Genomic DNA, 23,919 nt, shown 5'->3' on the forward strand with positions numbered 1-23,919 from the left:
TTGGCCTGGGACCTGGGCTGGCAGGGCCATGAGTGTGACGCCAAGGGATAGTCCCTTTGTCCCCATTTGGTGAAGGGCACAGTGTACCTGGCAGAGGGCCTAGGATGACACCTTTCCAACCAGGCCCCTCCCTGGAGGCTGCCTGGTGCCTTCTTCCACCCTGGCGAGGGCCCCAGGGCACCCACAGCCCTGACCCACCTACCTCCGGCAGCCCCTCCCGGGCTGGAGGTCGAAGAAGCCTGGGCTGCAGCGGCTGCAGTCCCGCCCAGTCACGTGAGGCAGGCAGGAGCACTGACCCGTCACTGGGTCGCAGGGTGTCTGCTCACCGACCGAGCCCCCGGGGTTGCAGCTGCAGGCTGGGGGTGGGAGTAGGAAGGGCTGTTGCTCAGCCTTTTGGGGGGTCCAAGAGAGCCAGGGAAGATGGGGGAGCCCCCGGTGATGAAGCACATTCAGTCCAGATTCCTAAGCCCCTCCTGGAAGAAGGTTCTAGGGCTGAACTCAAATCTCAGCCCACTGGCTATGCCCTGGGCCCTGGCAGGCTGGAGAGAAGGGCAGTGACTCGGGCGTGGGTCAGAGGCAGAGCCCTGCACCCGCTGCCCTGGGTCATGTGGCCCTGCTCTCCTGGCCACGGCAAGGGCAGCACCGCACCCTGGCCGGCGCGGTGCTTCCCAAAGGGGCTGCGTGGGAAAGGGCCCCCAAGCAAGTCAGTCTGGGGCTAAGGCAGCGCTTCTCTCCTGTGGGCTTCTGGGAGCTCCCACGGGCTGAGGCTGCTGTGGCCCCGAGGGGCACAGAGGGCTGAGTGTTAACCCAGGGGCGGACGGTGGCCGGGTCAGCCTTACAAGCTAACTGCAGGGTATGAGATAAGTGCTAAACTACCAAGGCAGGGAACAAGTCGCAGCAGCAGAGCTGGATCTCAGGGGTGAAAGAGACCCAGGAGGAGGCCAAACCCTTACAGGCTCTAGACAAGGAGACAGAGGAGGGGAGCAACCTGCCCACAGCTGCACAGCCTCGCAGAGGGGCTGCCCCACCTGGACCCTGAGCCGAGGCAAAGGATAGGGGCCCACTGTGCCCCACCCGAGGGTCCGAGAGGTGGGTACTCACGCGCGCATCTGCCTGCGGGCCGCGGGGCCAGGGCGCTCCCGTAGAAGCCTTCCCGGCAGCGCTCACAGCGATCCCCCGTCGTGTTGCGCAAGCAGCGCAAGCAGCGGCCGGACAGGGGGTCACAGTTGCCCACAGCGTTGGGGTCCACATTTCCGTTGCACTGGCACTGGCGGCAGGGCTGGGGGGCCCCGGAAAACCCCAGCGGGTCCCCAAAAAAGCCATCATCACAGATCTCACAGCGCCGCCCTGTGTGTAGCGGGGACAGGTGTGAGGGCGCTGCGGGGCCCACAGGAGAGGGGCACCCTCGGGCTCCTCCAGGGGCAGAGCCTGGGCTCTGGGTCAGGCAGACGCGGGGCCCCAGCGCTGCCCACTGGCTGTGTGATCTCGGGCAAGCCACTGTGCCTCTCTGAACTCAGGCTCCTTGTCTGTAAAGTGGAGACAACAACGGCAGCTCCCTCAGGACTGTTGAAAGGGTTCGGGGACATATTTGCACAAAGCACTGAACGTGCAACCTCGCATGTGGTAAGTGCTCCGTAGTAGTGCTGTTATCACCTCGTCACCCTCATCATCCTTGTCACCGTCACCACTGCCCTCACCATTGTCTCCATCAGCACCTCAGTCACCTTCAGCATCCTCACCTCACATTAGCTTCACCATTATCTTCACCACTCTTCCTACTCCTCTTCACCTTCACTGCCACTGTCCAATGTCCCTGCTCCCTCCTTCCCATCGTCCTCCCCCTAATCTTCTTCCTCCTCTCAGCTGCTTTTCCATGTGCAGCTCCTGGTCCCTTCACCTGTGGGGCTTTTTTTTTTTTTTTTGAGACAGAGTCTCGCTCTGTCGCCCAGGCTAGAGTGCCGTGGCGTCAGCCTAGCTCACAGCAACCTCAAACTCCTGGGCTCAAGCAATCCTCCTGCCTCAGCCTCCCGAGTAGCTGGGACTACGGGCATGTGCCACCATGCCCGGCTAATTTTTTCTGTTTTTAGTAGAGACAGGGCAGAGGCCCCCGATCTACACAGTCCATCCAGGCAACCCTCCCTCCCAGGGCCTGCTCCCCTGAAATCCTCCCCTGGGTACACTCAGCCCGGGTCAGCCTGAGGCTCCCACTGTCCACTCTCGTTGGGTGGGCCTCCCTCACATCTCAGATCAGGACAGCCACAGTGGTGAGCCAGACACATGGGGAAGGTTACAGAGATGGAGGGACAGAGTGGTGGTCCGTGGGTTGCAGGGTCCCACAGTGGGACCTCAATCCCTTGATTCTTGGGCTACCTGCTCTGGGGCCGTCCGCCCAGCCCTGCTAGCTGCCGGGCAGCTGTGCTCAGAATGGTCCCAGGGAGGCAGCGCATTTGACAGGACCGATTTAATGCAGCCACAGGTACCAAAAGCAAAACCAGACATCTAGGAGGCTTGAAAACACTACACTAAGTGAAACAAGCCAGACACAAAAGGATAAATGTTGTGTGAGTCCACTTAAATGAGACACCTGGACTAGTTAAATGCAGAGAGATAGAAAGGACGACAGTTGTCACCAGGGGCTGCAGGCGGAGTGCTACTAGACAGTGAGCCAGATGGGTGCGGCTTCTGTGTGGGATGAGGAAAGGTCTGGAGACAGGTGGTGGTGATGGCTGCGTGACACCGTGAATGTATTAACACTCCATGACACTGAGTCACAAGCTTAGGAATGGTGAAGATGGCAAATTTTGTGTTATGTGTGTTACCACAATAAAAAATTATTAATGCAATATGCCAAAAGTCATTGTAAACTTAAAATGGATAAAGTGTTGGGCATGTGAATAATATCCTGATAAAGCTGTTTTTGAAAAAATCAGACGTTGAGGCTGTCTCTGAGAGAGAAGAATGGAGGCTGGGCAGCGGAGTTGCTTCCTCACACATTGCCTGATGACGTGTTTAAAAGCTGGAAGTTTAATCAAAGGTCTCCGCCTTAGCTGTGCACCGCAATCACCCTGGGGACTTGCTAGGAATCCACATTCCTGGGCCCCACCTCCAGCTACACCAGGCTCTCTGGGCCAAGGCCCGGACGCAGGTATTTTCAAAAGCTCAGTGGCCCACAGTCTGCCAGAAACCCACAGCAGCCTGGGGCTGGCGATGGGGCTGAGGGACTCAGTGTTCCCAGAAGTCATACCTGCCACCCCCGAGCTGGGCTCTTGCCACCCGCCACACCCCAAACCCAGGGCAGAGTCAGAGCATCGGAGCTGGGCCCTCCTGTGGGGCCACTCTGGGCCACTCACCTCTCTGGCCTGGGGGACAGTGGGTGCACACCACCTCCCCGCTCTCTGGGACGGTCGTGCAGGCTGAGTGTCCGGGGCAGGGGCAGGGCTGGCAGTCGTCAGCTTGGCCTGTGTAGGGCTTGCCATAGAAACCAGGCACGCAGCGCTCACAGGACGGGCCCTCGGTGTGGTGGCCGCACACACAGATCCCTGAGGGGTGAGACAAGCACCTGCCTACCGTTGCCTGACCCCAGGACACCCGAGATGGTGGGCGTCCTGGTGGGGGAGGTCACAGAGCACATCCTGGGTAGAAGTGGCTCGGGAACCCTCCCACGGTGGAGGCAGCTCGGCCGAGGTGAAGAGTCCAGGCTGGAGCCCATTCAACCTGGGTTTGAGTCCGCCACTTACAGCCCACGTGAACCTGGGCGAGTCGTCTAACACCCCATGCCTCAGTTCCTCACCTGCAAGGTGGGAATAACAGCGGCACTGACTTCAGAGGTTTTCACCAGCGCTCAGTGAGCCACGCGCTCAAAGCGCTTCGCGCTCCCGGGCACACAGACGGGCAGTGCTGTTACTACCTTGTATCCCGAAACCTCTGAACCAACAGGCAACACAGCCACCCTCCACTCTCACGACGTTGTCCTCTTAACTCAAAGGGACCAAAGGAAGCTTGACCGGCCCTAAGGCACACATGGATCTGGGATTCAGGCCTTCATACAGCTTTGCAAAGAGGCTCCTTTTGTGGGGCCTGGGGGTACCCTGAAGATGCCTGGTCTCAGCGAATGGAACCCCGTCCCTGCCTCTGGCTTTGGAAGATGGTGGATTCTGCAAACCCTTCTCCAGCCTGATAGTTCCTGGAGTCTGCTCAGAGCCCAGGCGCTTGGGAAGGGAGGCCCCACTGCCAGGGGTCACGTGAGAAACCTGGTTTAGAAAGGGTTAACCAAGGCCACCCCTCCTGGAGGCCCCCAGCTGTGCCCAGCCAGGAGATGAGTGGAGCCCTGGGTGGACACACACAGCAGGGGTGGCACCCGGGGGAACTGTCCCTGCCTGGGCCCAGCACCCACAGGCTCCTGACTCCTCCCAGCCCTTTCACAGATGAGGATTTGCCCAAACAGAGTGGGAGTCATGGCAGGGCCAGAGCTACATGGGGGTGACAATCTGGTCCCAGGATGTAGAAGGACGCTGCTTCCTCAAGAGGGGCTGCCTGGAGCAGGGCCGGGGGAGGGATTACGAGGCCCTGTCCCGCTTGATTAGTGATGCCTGCCGTGGGCACGAGGAGGGAGGATGCCCCCGTGTGCTTACCAGCCCTGGCTATGTCTGCTGACTCCCAGGCTGCTATCTTTTTAGGGGAAAAAGTGCTGAGCTGGCCTTCCCCTTCTGAGAGAGAGCCCACAGGCTCTGGGGAGAGGCCTGGGTGTGGGTGGAGAGGCCACGTGCCCTGCAGAGCGCCCTCTGTGCCTGAGTAGGAACAGCTGGGAGTGACCAGCTGCCCTGGAGTCCAGGGCTGCGGGGCGGTGTGGCTCTGCCACCTGCTGGCCATGCGGCCACGCTGTCCCCCACCTGGAGCCGGGACAGCAATGGTCCCAGCACTCCCAGGGAGCTCTGCGGGACTCAGTGATGCAGCATGTAAAACGGTGGCTAGCAGGGGGAGGAAGCTGGTGACACTATTTTATTTCCCGACAACCCTGAAAAGTGGGGACTTTTGTTTCCTGCATTCCCCAAGTGAAGACTGTAAGGCGAGCCCAGGTAGCAACGGCTGAGCTTTGGCGGAAACCACGGCTGTGTTTGCAGAGCCTGGGGGTTTCCTGACTTCTGCATGGCCTCGTCACTGCATGACCTCAGTGGTGTATTTACCGTCATTCTCCCCACTTTACAGAGGAGCAAGCAGGCTTGGGGAGGGAGGTGACTTTGCCAAGGCCACTAAGGTGTGAGGGTGGCAGATTTGTGGCTCTAGATTGACATGTTAGCTGCTGTTACCTCATAACCTTCATGAGAGCTCCCCGCTGTCACCTGCCTGCTAATGCCTCTGTCCTTCCTTATGGCAGTCCCTGCACGGCAGGACCCCTGAGGCCTTTGCCTGGCCCTTCCTGGGAGGAAGGATAGCCCAGAGAGAGGGTGGGCCAGGGACAGATGGCCTGCGGAGACCTGATGCATACAAAGTCCTTGGTACAGAGCCTGATACTTCAATCAATTCCAGTCACTACCTTTATTGAAATGCGAGATGCCCAGGCAGGTAGAGCAAGATGGCTCAATGCCCACGTGTCCCCACAGCTTGGCCAAGACCTTGGCACCTGTCACAGGCTGACCCCATCTGGGCCAGTACCCATCTCACTGTTGTGGCTATAGCCCAGGTGGCCTCAGGCTGGGGTACTGGGAGACTCACCTGTGTTGGGGTCACAGGTGCCATGCTGGTTACAGGTACAAGGCACACAGTTGGCATAGGGACCCCCTCGTGGTGTCTCCCTCTTGTATCCTGGAGCGCAGGATTCACAGAACTGGCCCGTGTAGCCCTTGGGACATGAGCAGGTCTCCACCCAGGAGGCTGGGGGGGACAGCCCCCGCCGGGCGGACGTGAGCTGGACCTTGGTCAGGAACACCTGGCCTGCAGAGCAGAAGAGAAAGACCTGCACGTGTTTCTCCCCAAACCTTCCTATTCACGTACGCGACAGGCCTAGGTGGATAAAGACAGCCTATGAATCAATGATGTTATCACAGGGATGTGCGGAAACTCCCCCTGTGACCCTCAAATGTCCTGCTGAAAGGGCAGAAAACCCCTCTGTAAACAACTGAGCCTAGACCCCAACTCCACTTTACACATAGGCACGAGGTTCTTTTCTTTTAAGCCGGGGTCTCGAGATATCACTCAGGCTGGTTTCGAACTCACGTGATCCCTCCGCCTCAGCCTCCTGAGTAGCTGGGACTACAGGCATGTGCCACTGCACTGGCTACGAGGCATTTTTGAATGCTGCAAATGCGTATGGAACTGTCCAGGGCGCAGGTGCGCGCAGGTGGAGGGAACACTGTGCTTTGTTTCGTTCAGAATTTTCCCGACAGCCATTCACCGGTGATGACGGCCCAGCCCCTGGGCTCAGTCACCATCGTCATTACAACTATCCCACCAGCGGCCCCTTCTGCAGCTTCCTCACTCATGATTCCCAGTTAGTTATGATCTCAAAATGACAACTGTAAAGAATAGAGAATAGGTGTCAATCATGTCCGATTGAATGTTCGAAACTTGATTTCACAGGGTTGACGCACAAACGAACGGTCACTCTGCCGAGTGTTCTCCCTCGAGAGGCAATGAAACCAAACTACCAGGCCCAAGTAAGCTTTTCTAAGAACCTCGCTGGTGAAGGTGGCGGAGCTGTGCCACCCTTTCTCCCCGTGCCCTGGCCTGCCGGTGACAGCTGCCCTCAGTGACTCCTCACCCCCATCTGCGGGTTACTGCTGACCCCGCTGGCTTCTGTCCTTGCACTGGCCACCCTGCCTCTGTCTCCGCACCCTGCCCTCCGCGCATGTAAACGGCTTCTGTGTGTCTTGCTTCTCCTAAACCCCAGCTTACTCACGACAGCAGGGAAGCTCTGACCACTTCCTACGTCTTCTAGTGTGCTCACGCCTGAGCACTGACCATTTGGAACTCACAGGATTGTCTTCATATCATTTCCTTCCCTCTTGTGTATTCTGTATGCTATAGTTAGGATATTAGTATACATTGACTTCTCACATTGTGTTTAGGTATGTTGTCCCTAGGAACAGGTCGGAGGATACCGTGTCAATCACTGTGAGACCAGGGTGCCTGTCAGTGATGTGTGATGACGCAGCCCCCTCTTTGGGAAGACACAGAAAACCAGACCGACCTCTCTTGGGCGCCTTAGGTGCAACACTGCCAGTGACCAGCAGGGGAGCCGCTCTCCCGGGGAACCCAGGCTGCCCTGCGGCAGGGACTGAGAGTGACGGTGGAGTGACCACGCCCACCCTCTTGGCTGCTTCACTGGCCACACACCTGCCCCTTAGAGCTGTCTATCCTCAGACCCCTCACCTGTCTAGCCCCTGCCTCTGTTCTCAGCCACAATTCCTGCTGTCTTTATAGGTTATGTGACCTTGGGCAAGTGTCCTGACCTCTCTGAGCTCAAATTCCTTCTTGGTAAAGTAGGACAATAACCACTCTGCTGTGAGAAGGTGATAAGGACACGCCCAAAGGAGCCCAGCCCAGTCCTGGGACCTGGCAAGTGCTCGGGTCTTGGGGGACCGTTGCTATCGTCACTGACCGGCAGGGCCTGGGCTCCGGCGGCCGGCACAGATGCGGAGACTGGTCAGGTTGGTGAGGAGCCGCTGGAAGTGGAAGGGGGGCAGTGGAGGGTCCACGTCCTCGGAGGTCTCCTGCAGGCTGGAGAGAGAAGCAGTCAAAGCAAGAACCCGACACGGGGCAGGTGGCACCAAGGACTGGGAATGACCACAGGGGCATTGGAAGTGTGCCCGCACCTCAGAGACCACCCTGACCCCCACCTCTCAGGATGGAGGGGGACACTTACAGGAACCTGAGCTGTGTCTCCCCGGGCTGCCGGGTGTCCTGGGGGCTGGACAGGCTGGAGTGCCTCAGAGACAGGGCCAAGCCTGCCCCTTCCAGCCTCAGATGCACGGGGGGTGGGGAGCCCCCGGGGGGCACCCGGAAGGTCAGTGTGAGGGGCTGCCCATAGCTGAACCGCTGGTCTCCCAGGAACTTCTCTGAAGACAAGAGAAAGTTTTGACAGTCTTCATATAGTTAGCTTGATTTTAAGTGTCTATATTGATTTTATTGGCAACTAAACATTCAGACAAGATAAAACTGCAGCGAAGCGAGTAGAAAACCAAGGCTCCCTGCACAGCAGACCCTGGGGGTGGCCAGCCCACGCCTCTGCAGCCTGTCTGTCCCTGGCTTCACAGGTGTGTGACCCGGGTAGTTGCACGGGGCCCCACGCTTAGTTTCACGCTCTGCTGTCATTGCCTTGATATTCTTAAAAATTTCATCTTTGAACTTAGGTTTGTAAGTGATGTCCGATGGGACAGTGGAGTCTGTACGTGAGCAGTGCCTTGCCACCCACTCACGTGTAGTCCTCACGATGGCCCATGAGCACAGAATTCCTGTGCCCCCAGCGTGTGGGAGGTTGGACTCCAGGTGAGGACGCGGAAAGCGCGCTCTGGCTGGTTAAGCAGAGAGGCTGCCAGGCCCCAGGCCGCGCCTCCCGTTCCTATCAGAACTTGCTCTAAACTTGGGGAGACGTCACAGGTGTTCTGAGAACACGGACAACCAAGGAGGCCTGTGTGATGCTTTCCCACTCGTGTTACTTCCCTGTGTTAGCCAAACACTTATGCCGAAAGCCATGGCCTAGAAGGAGAGGGAACAGGCCGCCCTTCCTTCCTCTTTCCCTTGCAGACGTTGCTCACTCACAAGCAAGCAAGGGCAGACCGTGTTGGCGGAACATGTGCGTATCAAATAACAATGGCTGGGTCGTTTTGTGCAGTGTTTCCACTGTCCTGATGGGAACAAAATACACATCTACATATCAGCGACGAAAACCAGATGTTATTTCAGTGCTTCCACACACGAGTTAAACGCTCCGGCATTTGCTTGCGTCAGCACTGCACAACATCAAAATGAATGATAAAATTCATGCCAATAACTTAAAGTGTTAGCTTTTCTTTACCTAGAATGGCATCAAATAGCAAACATGAAAACACCGTGACAAACTGAGGGTGAAACTGCAGAAGAAAGGACAAAGCATTTCTATCTTAGTACCTTTAATGACAGTTTTCCTCTACTTTTTGGGAAATTTTAATTCAGCAGTGGGTCCCTCAAATTCTGTCGCCCACCCTGCCACAACTTCGGTGGGCAGGTCCTGAACAAGCTGGAAGTCCCTGCACGCCTCTGCCCATGAGCGTTTTCTGGCTGGATTTGCTCACCTGTGCAGGGAGCAGCCTCCAACCAGGGAGCCCTGGGGCTTGGTGGCCCCACCCCAGCTGCACCCCAATTCAGCGCCCAGCGTCAGTCACCAGCGCGAGTGCGATGCTCACCTGCCGTCCTTGTCCACACACACGCCGCACGTACGATGATTCCACGTGCTGTTCTGCCACGCGCAGTCTCTAACGCCTGCATCAGTCCGACAGCGGGCCCAGCAGCCCCCTCTCCTCACTGCACCCGCGCTACACATCTCTGCCCCAGTACAGATGCCAGCAGGCAGGACATTGAAGGGGCCCCACTGGGCCAGAGGGTACGTGTGTTCGTTAACCCCGAGAGCCGTCACACCAGGGAGCCCAGAGGCTTGTTTCCGTGCTCCCTCCCCGCTGTGCCCTCACCCCAGCTGCCCAGGCAGCTCCAGGAGCTGCCGGCCACAGGCGCGGTAGGGGCAGGGCGTCCACCTGTGTCGCCCCTGCAGTGTTCCCAGCACCCAGCAAACACTTCTTGAATGAATAACTTCTTTTTCTCAAATATATCAACAGAGCCCTGAGCATGTTTTCCGCTCATGGACCTCTGAGCTTGGAGCATCTGCCCCATGAGGGGGCCTGAGGGTTTTTTGCTTCCTGGCTGTGGGGCACACGCTCCTGACACCTATGGCATCGTCACCCAGCCCCTCCTGGAGAGGGAGGGAAAGGGCAGGACTGGCGGGGAGCCGGCAGATCCCGATCTGGCCACAGTGGAGCTAGGAATGGGCTCCAGGCTCCTGGCTCTGGGACATAGACAGTGTCCAGGAGACGCGAGTTCCCTTGATTGGCGGGGGTGGTGCACAACCACCAAGACCTCCCTTCCCTTTGCAGGAATCCCACGGCCCTGGGCATGGGGTGCGGTGGCCTGGAGGGGTGAAGAGCTGATGGGAAACGCACAGGGGTTGCCTGGGGCCTAACAGTGGCCGGGGCTCTGTGCCACCGAAGGAGCCCCAGGTGGCAAGGCTGTGACCAGGAAAACGGGGGTTTCATCACACACCGTGGTCTGACGGCAGAATAACAACCCCCAAAGGTGGCCATGTCCTAATCGCTGACCCTTGGTAAGGGGGCATCTCAGATGATCTAGCTGGGCCCCACGTAATCACAAGGGTCCATTAAAGATAGAAGAGGGAGCAGGGAGAGTCGGAGTCAGGGATGGGACGTGGGAGAGACCCGGCCCCCTTTGAAGACGACGGGGCCACGAGCCACGGCACACAGGCAGCCTCTAGAAGCTGGGGAAGCCAAGGGATGGATTCTCCCCTGGAGCCTCCAGAAGGAACGTGGCCCTGCTAGCACCCTGATTTTAGCCCCATGCGAGCTAAAATGTTCTGGCCTCCAAAACACTAACAGAATAAACCTGTGCTGTTTGCTGCAATTAAATTTGTGGCAATTTGTTACAGCAGCCGAGGAAACCCACACAGGCAGTACGCCCTGCCTGGGGCTGGCAGGTACCTGGTGCCGTGAGCTCCTCCTCTTCTTCAGGCCTCAGGAGGACCCCACTCAGGCTCCATCTTGGGGGGTGCTCGGGGCCCCCCACACTTCTGGCCCACCAGCCCTCGGCTCCTACACAGCAAACACAGACACACACACGCCCGTCAGTGTGAGGCCCCGGAGGGCGGATTCCAGGTGACAGCTCCAGCAGAGGTCTTAGGGTGGGAGGGAGCCCCAGGAGAAGGCTCTGCTTGGGGCACGGACAGACCTTGGGGCCTGCCCTGTCCTTTCAGGGGGAGGTTTCAGCTCAACATGAAGACACGGCCGGGAGACCCCCACGTAGGGGCCTAGGGACATCAGGGACATCAGTAACAATACTAGACGTGACCTTGTCTTCAGGGCTTCAGAGAACTCTCTCACCCATGACCTCACCAGGCCTTCCAGATACGTGTGTCATTAACACCATTGCCCGCAGGGAGGCACCTGGTTAGGAAGGGCCCAGCCAGGACAGGAACCCAGGCCCCTTGGTCCCCAGTGCTGGCTCAGTCCACCCTCCTCCCTCTGGCTGCAGCAGTAAATGAGGGGCACAGTCCAGCACAGAGCAAATGACCTCAAGGGGGCGCTCTCTGAGGGCAGCTGGGCAACGGGATGGAGACCCAACACCTGGGGCCCCTGAGGGCCGAGAAGGAAGGGGTGGAGAGAGGGGGGATATGTCAGAGAGGGGGGACCCAGGCTCCTCAGTACTGGACTAGGCTCTGCTCCTTGTGGGCTGTGTGACCCTTGGCAAGTTACTTAACCTCTCTGAAGCTGGTTCCTCATCTGCAAAATGGGGACAAATGAAGCACGTATGGCCCAGGCAGCAGTTCTCAAAGTTGGTCCGGAGACCCCAAGAGATCCCTGGGACCCCTGCTTGGGGTCCATGAGAGCAAACTATCTTCTTACTAACAATAACATGTTATTTGCATTTCTAATTCTTTTTCTCTCACAAGCATTCAGCGGAGCTTTCCAGAAGCTGCAGGAAGCATGACACCACCGCAGACTGAGCAGCAGGAGCCCACTGAGCGTGAGCCTCTCTTCAGCCAGACCATAAAGTGATTTAGGAGAACAAGAAGCGAGCAGCTCTCTTCTCACAAAATGCTTTATCTTCTGGAAAGAGTTATTTTTCACAGAACTGTGTTATTTTTATTACATAATAGGTTCGCTATGGCTGTTTTAAAATGAATTAATAACTAGGTATTTTAAAAATTACTGTTTTCATTTCTAATACAGTAAATATCTGTGTAAACAACCCACACGAATAAAAGTGCTTTGGTCCTCAGGAACCTTCAAGATCAAGAACATAAAGGGATCCAAAGACCAAAAAGTTTGGGAACCGTTGGCCAAAGGCAACTGTGAGAGAAAATGAGATGACACCCTTGCAGCGCCTAGCCCAGGCCTGGCTCAAGGTGACAACAGATCCTGACACTGTTCTCAGGGTCTAAGAAATGAGCCTGGCCCTTCGTTGACACCTGGACTCCAGGTAACACGCAACCACGAGCCACACACCCTTGGTCCTGCTCTCTGCGCGGTGTCCAGCAGAGGGCGTGCGGCCCCCGCGTCTAGGGCGCCCCAGAGCCAGCCCTGAGGTTCTGTCCCCGTCCCTACTCCTGGACCAGGCTGGAGGAGGGGGCGCTCTGTGGGGCCTAGGCATGCTCTGATCTGACGCAAAGCTCAGAGCTCTGCTCCCAAGATTCAGCTGTGCCACCTGGAGTCAAGGACCCAGACAGAGCCTACACGCGGGTAAGACTCAGGAGCTGGTGAACCCCAGCACCAACAGCTGAGTTACGTGACCTCAGGCAGGTGACCTACCTTTCCTGGGTCTCAGTTACGTCATCTGTAAGAGCAGAATGAGATTCCCTGCACGTCAGGAGCTAGCACAATGCCTGGCATACAGCAGGTGCCCAATAAGTGGAGGCCAGGAGACTGAGCCTGAATCCCCAGGCTTTAGACACACCAACGGAGGCCAATCTTGACAGGGTAACTAGAAACTCCTCTCCAGGATCCAAACGGTGTCACACCCCCAGTCCCCATCCAGGAGTGTAAAGAAAAAAGTCAGGGACCAGGGAGGGACCCAGAAGTTACAGGTAGGTCCTGGGGAGCCACCTTCTCACACCCAACCCCATGGGCTGTGTGGGCTCCTCTCCACCATGGGGGGTGACCGAGGGGCCGCTCCCACCCACCCCACCAACACATGATCTCCCCAGGGCAGGACGGCTGTCCTGCCGGAGGTGGCTGCGGGGGCACTTACCCTGGTGGAAATCGGAGCGGATGTGGTACACCTGGAACTGGGTGGCGGCCACACACGCCTTGGAGTGGCCGTAGCAGAAGCAGCTGCTACAGCCGGCGGGATTATGGGACTGCAGGTTAAATGTCCCTGGGCGACACCTGGAACGGAGGCAGGACATGTCCACAGGGGCCACATGAGCAGGCCAGGAAGGGGCAGGCCCAGGGCATCCCAGCTAGGCTAACCCGAGTCCAGAATCACTGCGGAAACGTTTTTTAAACATTTTTTTCCAGAATTACAGAAGAGCTGCCAAGACGGTACAGATGATTCCCTTATCTGCTTCACGTAGCATCCCCTGAGGCTGACACCGACGTTACCAGGGACACTTATCAACACAGAGACGTTAACATTGGTTAATGTCAGCTGAACTCCAGACTCTGTCAGGGTTTCTCCACGTATTCCAGCCCTGCCCGCTCTCTGCCCCAGGACCCCACCCAGGCTGTGGCGCTGCGTTCAGTGCTGTCCTTGTTCTCCTCCACCTGTGACCGTGTCTTGGTCTTTCTGTGCTTGTCATGACCTTGACACTTTTGAGAAGCACCGGTCTGGTATTTTTTAGAATGCCCTTCAGTTGGGGCTCGTCTGTTTTCTCATGAGCAGACGGGTTATGGGTTTGAGGAGGAAAGACGCAGAGGGGAGGTGCCTGTCTCATCACACCATGTGGGGGCTTGTAAATCCCACGTGGCACCGGAGCATGTTAGCTTCGTCACCTGGGGAAGCTGTGGCCTGCCAGTCTCCACTGTACAATGCTGTATTCTAGAAGTGAGTCACTAAACCCAGCCCATTCCCCAAAGGAGGGGACTTAAGCTCCACCTCCTGGTGGGAGAAGTGTCAAAGAACTTGTGGACATGTGTTAAAACCACCACAGTCATTAACTAATATTTTGAGGGAGCTGTTTTGAGACTATGCCAATATCCCATCTCCCCTTACAGTTCTGCCCACTAACGCCAGTGCGCCCCAGTGGCCACGCCCTGCGGGGGTTTCTATTTCCCTCATTCCGTCTGCATTATCTGGAATTCTTCCACAAGGCAGGTTTGTCCCTTCACTCCTTCTATTTATTTATTCAATCATCTATTTACATCAGTACGGATTTGGGGATGTTTACATTATTCTCTGGGTCATAACCCAGTAGTGCCATTGTTTATTTTGTTGCTCAAAGCGTCCCAGCTTTGGAAGCTCCTTCAGGTTGGCTCCCATATCCTTTGGACACAGGAGCCCGTCCTGGCCTGGCTGCCTTGTTTGCATGTGTCTTTGTTTCCCAGCACTGCCTTGCCTCCTGGCACCACGAGATGCTCCGGGCTCATCTTGTCTTTTCCCTGCCCTAGAACCAGCTCTTCCCCCAAGCAGCCCTGGGGAGTCAGACACAAAGTCAAGAAGGAGACAGCTTGTACCCAGGGAGCTACACCCACATCTGCCTGCCAGCCCCACTGCCAGAGCTCAGGGGCTGTTTACAGACCGCGTGACCTTGGACAGGACCCTCCCTCTCACTGGGGTTCAGATGCCCCGTGTGTACCACGGTGGGACCGTGGGGATGGCAAACAGCCTCGAATCTCAGCACAATTGGTAGGGGCTTCCCGAAGCAGGATGTTGAGAAGGAGCCTGAGGTCACAGCAGGGCTCATGGTCATGCTATGCTCCATCCATGATGTCTGCACGGGGGTTAGGGTACGAGCACTGTGTACTTGCTATCTCGGGATGAGATGATCTCCTACCCTTTCCAGCTCTTTCTTTTCAGAATTCTGAGCTGGGAAATAAGACGTCTTTTCTCAGCTTATGAACCACCCGTGGTGTTGGGGCAGAACAAACAGCGCCATAAAGTCTTTGAGCACCTTCCTGGATGGCAGATCCACCGTCCCCCACCCTTCCCTCCACTCCGCAGCCTTGGTGCCTCATCGGGGACCCCCAGGGTCACTTCCAGAAGGGTTACTGCTGGGTCAGCTCACCCACCTGTCACACAGGTTGCCTTCCACATTCTCTTTGCAGGGGCAACGCCCATTGCGGGGGTCACAGGTGCCCAGGCTGCCAGCAGGATCACAGGTGCAGGGTCTGCCAAGCAGAGTGTCCAATGAGCAACTTCACAGTGGGAACTGCCCACCCTAGGGACAAAACTCCTTACCCTTCCCTGTTCCCAAGATCATCAGAAGGCAGACGGACCCCAGAACCTGCCCTTGTTCCCACCTTGCCAAGGAAGTGACCCACCCACCCACTCATCCATCCATCCATCCATCCATCCTTCCATCCTTCTATCCATCAACCTCCCTTCCACCCATTCACTCACCCACCCAAGCATCTCTCCCTCCACCCCTCCTTCCACCCATCCCCCCACCCATGTGGCAAGGCACAACTCCCGCCCTCATGAACCCCATGGTCCAGTGAGGAGGGACCCCACACTGTGATAGGTGCTGTGGGAGGAGACCTCCAAGGGGCTGTGGCAGCACCAAGCAGGGGCACCTGACACAGCTGAGGGGCAGGTGGGAGGTGGGAGAGTGGCACCTTAGCTGAGAACTGAAGAATGAGGAGTCTGCTAGACACCGGGTGGGTGGGCAGAATGCTCCAGAATGGCACGTGCAAAGGCCCAGAGGCCAGAGGGGCCCCGGGCAAGCAGCCAGGTCCCCATCTAGTGGCCAGTTTTTTGCCCAGAACCACCGAGTGTTTTGCAAGGACTCTGAGACTCCCCATACCCCCACTCCAATACATTTCCACTGCCTTTCAAATACACGAGGAGGCTGTTGCTATTAACCAATGCCAAGTTCATTTGAAAGTGCTTCTGAATTTATAACAGCTGTATTTATTTGGATTGTTGTGTATTTTCTCGGTCGAGTGATGGTAAATGGGCTGGAGGGCCCTTGTGAGGTCCCGGCCCGGGGCCCCTGCCCACCTCTCTCCTGGGCTGTCCCACTAGGTACCGTGGACCCCACATAACCAGACGACATTCAGCCTCTACCTGCCCAGATGCCTGGAGCAGAACCCTGAGGGCCACCCTCCATGCCTTCCTCCTGGTCATGTCCTGCCAGCTCTGCCTTGCAAGGGGCTCTAGAACCTGCCTGTTCTCTGCCTTTCCACAGCCAGCCCCGCGGGCCGTTGGGTGTTTGTGCTGTAGCCTCCACCAGCCTCTGCCTGACCCTCCCCAGGCCTCCGAGGCCCCACTGAGGCCCCACCCTCTGCACCCTGCTCCTCTGCATATCCTCCTGCCCTGCTCACCTGTGCTGAGCTTCACCTTGCACTTGCCTCTGAGCCTTTGCTATGCTCTTCCCTGGTCTGGAACACCCCCCCTCACTGGCCCTGGGGACACTCATCCGGTCTCAGACCAGAACTTGGCGCTGCCTGTGGGAAGCCCTTCACCCCCAGCCCAGCTGGGCTTCCACGGGACCTGGCACCAAGTCTTGTTAAGTGTCTGTTATGTCTCTCTGCCTCCCCAGGGCTGGGTGTCCCTGATCCTCCCCAAGACGCAGAATACAGGAATGCTGAAGATGGGGAGGGAGGAGGGAAGGGGACAGCCAGTATCCTGTCCCTCACGCTCCCTGCCAGTCAGTCCAAGTACACCAGCGAGCATCCGTCCTGGGCCTCCCAACACCCGCACCCCCGGCCGCCCTCACCTGCAGCCTCCCTCACTGAGTGAGTGGAACCCGGGCAGGCAGCGGTCACACTTCCAGCCGGTCACAGTGGGCTTGCAGACGCAGGTTCCCGCATCATCGCACTGGAGGTGCAGGGAGCCTGGGGGAGGAGGGGCACAGGGCAGCGGAGGCCAGACCAGGGCGTGGGTGGAGGCTGGGGCAGCGGGGCCCACTCACCTGCTGGGTGGCAGTCACAGGGCTGGCACGGCGCACGCAGGTCCCAGTGGTAGAAGTTCTCCTGGCAGCGCTCGCAGTGTGGCCCAGCCGTGTGGTCACGGCAGTGGAGACAGCGCCCGCCGTGGCCCGTGCTGCGGAAGAGCTCCCGGTCGAATGTGCATTCCTCGGAGCGGCCACTGCAGTTGCAGGCTGTGGGCGGGAGGTGGGAGGCTGTGCGTGAGCTGCCCAGTCGGCCTCCTTGTGCCGGGTGAGCAGCCAGCACACGGAAAGGCAAGGGCATGGTCCAGAATGGAGCTCAGGCTCAGCTTTATCAAGGATATGGAGACCAACTGATTGATTTTCCAAAACAAGACACTTAAGAGCAAAGGGGACACAGTTAGTAAATACATAAAACAGTAGGCAGAAACAGGACCAGGCAAACCAGGATCTATGGTCATCTGGTCACAGATCAGAGGCTGACTGCCTCCTGGAGTGGCTCAATCCAAAAATCCCTATGGGCTCTCCAAGCCATGATAATAGTATGAATCTGATTCCCAGTGGCTAAGATTACTCAGGAGCACAGAAAATGCCTGTCACCCTTCATTTGCTCATTAAGTCATTTTAAAAAGTACGTGTGAAAGCCAGGCTCCATCTCGGCTCCCGTGGCGAGCCAGGGCGAGGGTCAGGGAGAGCTGTGGACCCGGTTGCTGCCTTCATGCTGCCCGCAGTTTGATGGGGGCCAGATGCACAAGCCAGGCTGTGACGGAGCAAGGGGGCTCCGGGAGCTGGAAGGAGCAAGGGGGCTCCTGTGGCTGTGTGGGGTGACAGGACCCTCCTCCTGGAGGAAGTCGTGGCTGTGCTGATTCTGAGGGCTGAGCGGGGAGTCGGCCGAGGGCAGGGGGCAGGGAGTGTGCTGCAGGCAGGAGGCAGACCACGGCAGGGCCAGAGGGGCAAGTGTGGCTGGGGGTAAGTGTGCCGTGAGGCCGGCTGTGGGTGGCATGCGTGTGATGGGAGGGGAGGGGACGCCGTGCAGCAGCGTTGAGCAGGGGCAGCTGTGAAGTCAGAGGTGGGCAGAGTTGCTCCAAGGAGGCTGGGCCGCTGTGGTCAGCGGACATCAGCTTGGGCAAGGGGAGCCGCGGGAGGGTCGAAGCAGGGAGTGGATGTGATTGAATTTGCACGTTGGAAGGAGGCTCGACAGCAAGTAGAGGAGGGAAGAGGGAGCTTCAGGCACTCAGAGGAGAGATGACAGGGCCAGGACCAAGGCACTGGCTGTGTAGGACTCAAGCGAGATGTCCTGGAGGGACGCTGACGGGGCAGAATTCAGGACTGAGGGGCTGTGAGTCAGCCTGAAAGCCCAGTGTCCAGGCTGGTGTCTGGGAGGACAGGGATGTGACCACAGAGCTGAGGACGTGGCAGGAGAAGCAGTTTGGCCAGGTGTGTCCCCACCATGGAGAAAGCTGCAGGCCCAGAACATGCAAGCCATCCAGCACGGCTTCCTTGGCCTGGGAGGGCTCCCTGGTAGAAGCCCGTGGGGCAGCAGGAACCCATTAGGGCCCCAGGGCAGATCCTGCAACAGTGCCCTGTCCCTCGGAACAGGCTGTCCCCTCCCTGCCCCAGTTCTGGCTGCCAGAGGCCCAGCCCAAGAAGACTGCAGGGCCCGGAGCCTGTCTGTGCAGACGCTGCCCCCACAGCAGCAGTAGCGCCAGCTGGGACACAGGCCTGGCGACAGAGCCTGAAGGAAACCAGATGACCGTGTGGGGATGAGGCAGGGCTTGGGAGCTGGGGCAGCCGACACACCAGCCAGCAGGGAAGGTGGCAGATTCCCCATTAGCAGCCCCGCGTCCCTGGGGAAGCTATGATGGCACCGTCCTTTCCCCAGGGTTTCTCTGAGGTTAGGCCATCAAAGCCACATCACATGGCAGGGTGGGGGCTGTGGGACGTCAAAGGGCTGCCTGGGGGCCTGTGGGAGAGGCTGGGTGGGCAGGTTGGCACCCCCCATGCACGGGGTGGCCTGGCTTTGATTAGTGGCTGGGCTGGGAGCAGCTAAAACAAAGCAGCAAGTCGGGGCCTTGTGGGCCCTTCCACCACGGCGCCTCTGCTGGGGGGACTTGGTCTGGGGAGCTCCCTGGGCGGGGGGAATGATGAGGCATAAATGCACCCCCGGGCTCCCATCAGCTCCCCAACTCCACAGAAGCACAGGGACCCCAAGCTGCCCACTGGGCCGCCCAGGAGCAGCCCCGACTGCGAAGTTTCAGCAGTTTTTTCCCAGCCTGCACCAGCAGCCTCAGGTCCCCAGGACACTCACGCAGACACTCGTGGGCGGCCTCGGCAGTGCCCCGGGCCCACGGGTGGTCCTGGAAGAAGGGCAGGCAGCGCTCGCAGTCGGGGCCAGTGGTGTTGTGCTGGCATCGGCAGGCCAGCCGGCCCGCGCCGTCGGGGCCGCACTCGCTGGCGTGGCCGTTGCACTTGCACCTGGGAAAGACACGGAGGAGGAGAATCTGGGGGCGCCAGCAGGGCAGACGAGGGGTGAATCTCCAGGCAGCCCCTCAGTCCACCGCTCAATCGTGGCCTCTACTGAACACCCACTGCATGCCTTGGGGCAGCAGCGCCAGAGAACTGGCCACACTGGGCTGTCGTAAGCTCCGTACAAATTAAACCATCACATCTTCACAAGCCTGTTATCCCCTCCACTTATCAGACGGAAGAACTGAGGCATGGGGAAGATGCCCACCTAGGGATGACTGTCACCTTAGTCTCCTGGGTGGAGGGGGGCCCAGCGGTCACAGGGGCAGTGGGCGTCGGGGGCCAGGGAGGCGGCCTCCTGTGGTTCTCCTGTGACTGTGTCTCAAAGGGCAAGAGGTGGCCCCTTCCAGGGGACAAGTCCCCAGTCAGTTTGTTTCTAAGCGCAGCCCTGGGGACGGCCACCCACAGGATCTGGAGACGGACTCGGGCAGGAACAAAGAGGCACTCCGGGGCCGTGCAGCGTGCTTGGCGGAGCCTGACCCTGCGCACAACCGTCCCTGTCCCAAGGGGCCAGACTGAGCCACTGAGAGGAAGACCACTCCTGGCCTCGCTCTGAGCCGGCCCTGGACCAAGGCAAGGTGTCCCCGCAGGAGCCGCAGCACTGGGGTGGGAGGACCGTCCTTAACCCCATTTCACAGGTGAGGAAACAGGCTCAGGCCTCGGAGGCAACTGGCGCTGAGTGGGAGAGCTCGAAGCTGCAGCCCGTCCTCTCCTGCTCCATACAGCCCCTGGGCTCCTGGCCACTCCTCTGGCCACTTGGTGGCTCCCACAGGCCACGTTCCAGGCTGTGCCTTCAGCAAGTATCAACGAATCACTGGCCACTGCCAGGGCCCCCATGCTGTCTCTTATTTGGGGACACGGGGTGCGGGAAGGCACACGGCAGTATGTCCTCACAGCACCCTGCATTTTTGGGGTGTGTGTGGCAGGCACAGGCAGTTGTGCTAACAGTGGTCACCAGGCAAGTGACAAGGGACCAACTCCTATCCCAGAGGGGGTACTGCAAACACCTCCCTCCTCCATGAAGCCCTCTGACACCAAGGAAGGACAACGAGATCCTGTGGGCCATCATGGGGCCCGGGCTGCTGGGGCCACCTGCGCCCCGCCAGGAGCAGCCTCCCCAGCCAGCTGGCGATCCCAGGGTGGTCTGATTTCACAGCTGGGGCCCAGATGTTCTCTGGCCGGAAGCCTCCTGACAGCAGGTGCTGGAGCTCACGGCACTGTCCGCCACCCCTCGAGGGCCACCTCCTGGGAGGTTTGACCTGACACACAGAGTGCATTGGAGGAGGAGCAGAGGGGACCTCACAGCCCCCCAGTGGCCCTACACTGCCAGCCCCAGGCTTCCCTGGAGTGTGCAGACACCCTGAGGTGCAGGCAGTTGGGCCCCATGCCCCTCCTGCTGTCTCCATCTCACCAAGGCCACCTGTGTCCCTGAACCTCAGAAGCCCAGAGCTGGGCGTCAGTCTGGCTTCCCACCCCCATGGCCCATCATTCACACCCCCCACCCGGCTCTGCTCCCAGCTGTAACCTCTGCTTAGTCTCTCCTCTCCTGTATCCTTTCCCCACTAGGCTGGGGGCAGTTTAAAAATCTGAGCCTGTTACTACCCCGGCCAAATCCTCCTGCAGCTTCCCGGTGACTGTGGGATGAGGGCAAACGGCAAGGCCCTGACACTCTTCAGCCGCACCTGCGCCCTCCAGCCCTGCCTCCCACTTGCTGGTGCAAGCCCAGGCTGCGGCTGTCTGCAGCACCCTGACCTCCTGACCTCTGACCCTGGGGCACGCCCTCTCCCCTGCCTCCTGTGCTGGTGCTGACATGTTTACCAGGGAGCCACTAGATCCTGTCTGCCGCCCCCAGGTGACTGGGGCGGGAACACATCTGTCTCCCGGGCTCCTTTCAAAGAGGAAACCTGAGAAACGTTTATGCTGCAGACATTCGTGCCTCCCCTCGTTCCACAGCCCTCCTTGGGCACCCAGTGCCAGGTGGCCGCACGTGGACGGGCCCTGGAATGTGAGGCAGAGACGGGCCTCTGCCTGCTGGGTACCCGGCTTCTCAGAGAAGGGACAGATGTTGCAGGAGAAACAGACAAAAGCCACTGCACTGACCGGATGCTGAGAGTGCGTGGGGGCGGGGCCGGGAGCACCTGGGTGGGGACAGGGGAAGGGACCTCCAGGCTGAGGGGACGGCATGCAAAGACCCAGCGTCCAGAAAGTGGTGAGCAGCTGGGTGCGGTGGACGCAGCTGACGGAGGGGCTGGGGAGGCAGGGTGGGGCCGGCCACCAAGGCCTTCCTTCTTCCCCCTGAGGACCAGGCGCCGGGGCCCTGCTTCCCCCCTGCCTCACCCTGCCTCACGCCTACCTGCCACCCACAGAGAAGTCAGACACGGCGTAGTAGTAGGACTGGAGCACCTTGGGGTCCTTGAAGATGTCGTCCCCAAACGTGTTGAGCCGGTCTAGAGAGATGAGGAGCTCGGTGCTGGTGACCCACTCCTGGGGCAAAAGGGAGAGGGACACCATCAGCAGGTCACCACGTGTGTGCTGGCAGGGCCAGCTGGCCACCTGGGGACTCCTGGGGCACAGGCCAGGCCAGGCCCAGACAAATTCTGAGAACACTGCAGAAATAAAGAGCCGGTGCTCTGGGCTCACGCCAGCCTGGGACAGGCCACCCACGGACTGTGCAACGTCGCTCAGTATCTTGGAGCCTCCATTTCCCCAACTATGAAATGGAACAAGGACATTGCCTCCCCCACAAGGGTGTTTGTAGGATGAAGGCCAATGTCAGTGCTGAGCGTGAGTCCAGGAGACACTCAGGAGGCAGCAGGGGTGTGGGGAGAGGGCCTCGGCCACCCATCTAAGACCCTGCCGTGCAGGGCTCCCACCCATTCTAGAGGTCACCTGAGGAGGACGTGCTCCAGCGACCTCCTCCCCTGCTCAGCTGGGCCCTGAGTGGCGCAGGCCCTTGGTTCCTCGGCTTCTCACATGCTGAGAATCCAGTTCCCGCAGACAGGTCACCTGTGCCAGGTGACATCTCTCTCACTGGAAGGGAAGCCCCAGGAGAGCAGGGACTTGGGGTCCTTGTTTTCGCTGCATCCCCACCCCCAGGCCCTGCCTGGCACGCAGCAGGTGCTTGATAAATACTTGCTGCTCGCTGAGTGAGCAGCTTCCGTGGGAGAGCGTGGGGGGAGCGGGGGACCCACGTGCAGGCTGACATTTTCATCCACCTGCTGCTGTAATCAGCGGCGGCTGTGCTGCATGTTAATCAGCATTTCCACTCAGCCCAGGAGCCCCTGGTTCAGCAATCAGGCCATCAGTATAGAAAAGGAGCTCCTGGCAGTCTGTCCTCGCCCCAGCACGACTCAGGCCAGGGGACCCCTCCTCTCCCCTGAGCTCAGCAACCTAGAGCCACTGCCGGGTGTGCTTCGGCCAGGGAGAGGGGTCCAGCACCAGAAAACTAAGTGGGACCTGCAGCACTCAGCCAACTTTGTGTTGGAGCTTGTGGGTCCCAGTCACTCCCCAAGCCACCGAAGGCTGTGTCCCTCACATTCCGCAGCCTGGCCAAATGCAGCTCCCGACTCAGAGAAGGGTGGGGCCCGAGATCCTGCATTTCTCACAAGCACCCAGGCGACGCTTGTGCTGCTGGTCCCTGGAGCAGCAAAGGACCAAGGAGCTGAGGCCTGGGCTGGAGACACCCAGCCATTGTAGCCGAGGGCACTGCGACTTTTCTTTCTCCAGAAGACATGCCTGCTAGAGAACCCGAACCAGCCCATGTCCAAGCTGAAGGTGCACAGCAGCTGCTGACCCTCACTGTGTGACTAGGGCTGGGTCCTCACAGCAGCCTTAGGAGTGGGATCGTTTTTACCCCATTTACGGACAGGGAGACGGAGGCTCAGAGAGGGTAAGCATTCTGCTCCAAGTTGCGGGGCTGGTGCGTAGCAGAGCCGGGATTCGGGTCTATCTGTCCCCAAGGTCCAGGCTTTAACCACCAGGCTAGTCCACCTTCCTGTGATTACCCCCACGCTCTCGTCACACAGTGGGGCCCAGAGAGGATAATAACCTGCCCAAGGTCTCTAGCCCATTAGTGACCGTCCTCCGGGCTCCTGCATGCGCTTCCTGTGACCTGCTCCAGCAGTCTGTGAAGACCACGGCAGTGAAGGGGCAAAGTCTCTGAGACACAGGATGGGAGCTGGTGGGCAATGTTTTCATTAGCCCAGATTGTAAGAGGCACTCCTTGATGCCTTCAAGGTCATTTTAGGGCAAACCAAAGCCCGCTGTACTCAGACGATGGGTGTTTGCAACTTGCACAGGCTCCTGCTTGCAGGACGAGTGAGCACCGGAGTGGACTGTGGACAGAGCCTGGATTCAGACGGTGGTGTTAGGAGAAGCAGGAGGTGGACAGCTTGAGCTCTGTGGTCTAAGTGGTGCTCAGGTGACCACTTGACTCTGCAACGGCCAGGTCGGCTTCTCCCCCAAGGTCCTCGACCCCTCCGTGGGGACAGAGGGACCTGAGCCCAGCAGCCACATCCCTTGGTGCTCCATGTCCCCTACAGAGGCACCCCACCCCCCAGATGTGTCCAGAGAGAGGACAAAGGCAAGCG

At 58.9% G+C, this 23,919-nt stretch overlaps 1 protein-coding gene across 1 annotated transcript in view; it reads right to left on the bottom strand.

Annotated features, from left to right (window-relative positions):
- LAMC3 (laminin subunit gamma 3) overlaps window positions 1-23,919 on the bottom strand; it is a 57,723-nt gene that overhangs the window by 18,441 nt on the left and 15,363 nt on the right. The window contains exons 3-15 of the mRNA XM_045563728.1: window positions 21,684-21,814; window positions 19,113-19,279; window positions 16,829-17,017; window positions 16,634-16,751; window positions 14,985-15,083; window positions 13,006-13,142; window positions 10,740-10,850; window positions 7,862-8,054; window positions 7,598-7,716; window positions 5,713-5,931; window positions 3,351-3,539; window positions 1,102-1,347; window positions 203-356 (exon numbers count right to left, since the gene is read on the bottom strand). Coding sequence (XP_045419684.1) covers window positions 203-356; window positions 1,102-1,347; window positions 3,351-3,539; window positions 5,713-5,931; window positions 7,598-7,716; window positions 7,862-8,054; window positions 10,740-10,850; window positions 13,006-13,142; window positions 14,985-15,083; window positions 16,634-16,751; window positions 16,829-17,017; window positions 19,113-19,279; window positions 21,684-21,814 — 2,072 coding nt within the window. The remainder of the gene's footprint in view (window positions 1-202; window positions 357-1,101; window positions 1,348-3,350; window positions 3,540-5,712; window positions 5,932-7,597; window positions 7,717-7,861; window positions 8,055-10,739; window positions 10,851-13,005; window positions 13,143-14,984; window positions 15,084-16,633; window positions 16,752-16,828; window positions 17,018-19,112; window positions 19,280-21,683; window positions 21,815-23,919) is intronic.

Source organism: Lemur catta, chromosome 10 (assembly GCF_020740605.2).
Source record: "Lemur catta isolate mLemCat1 chromosome 10, mLemCat1.pri, whole genome shotgun sequence".
NCBI classification, from domain to species: domain Eukaryota; kingdom Metazoa; phylum Chordata; class Mammalia; order Primates; family Lemuridae; genus Lemur; species Lemur catta.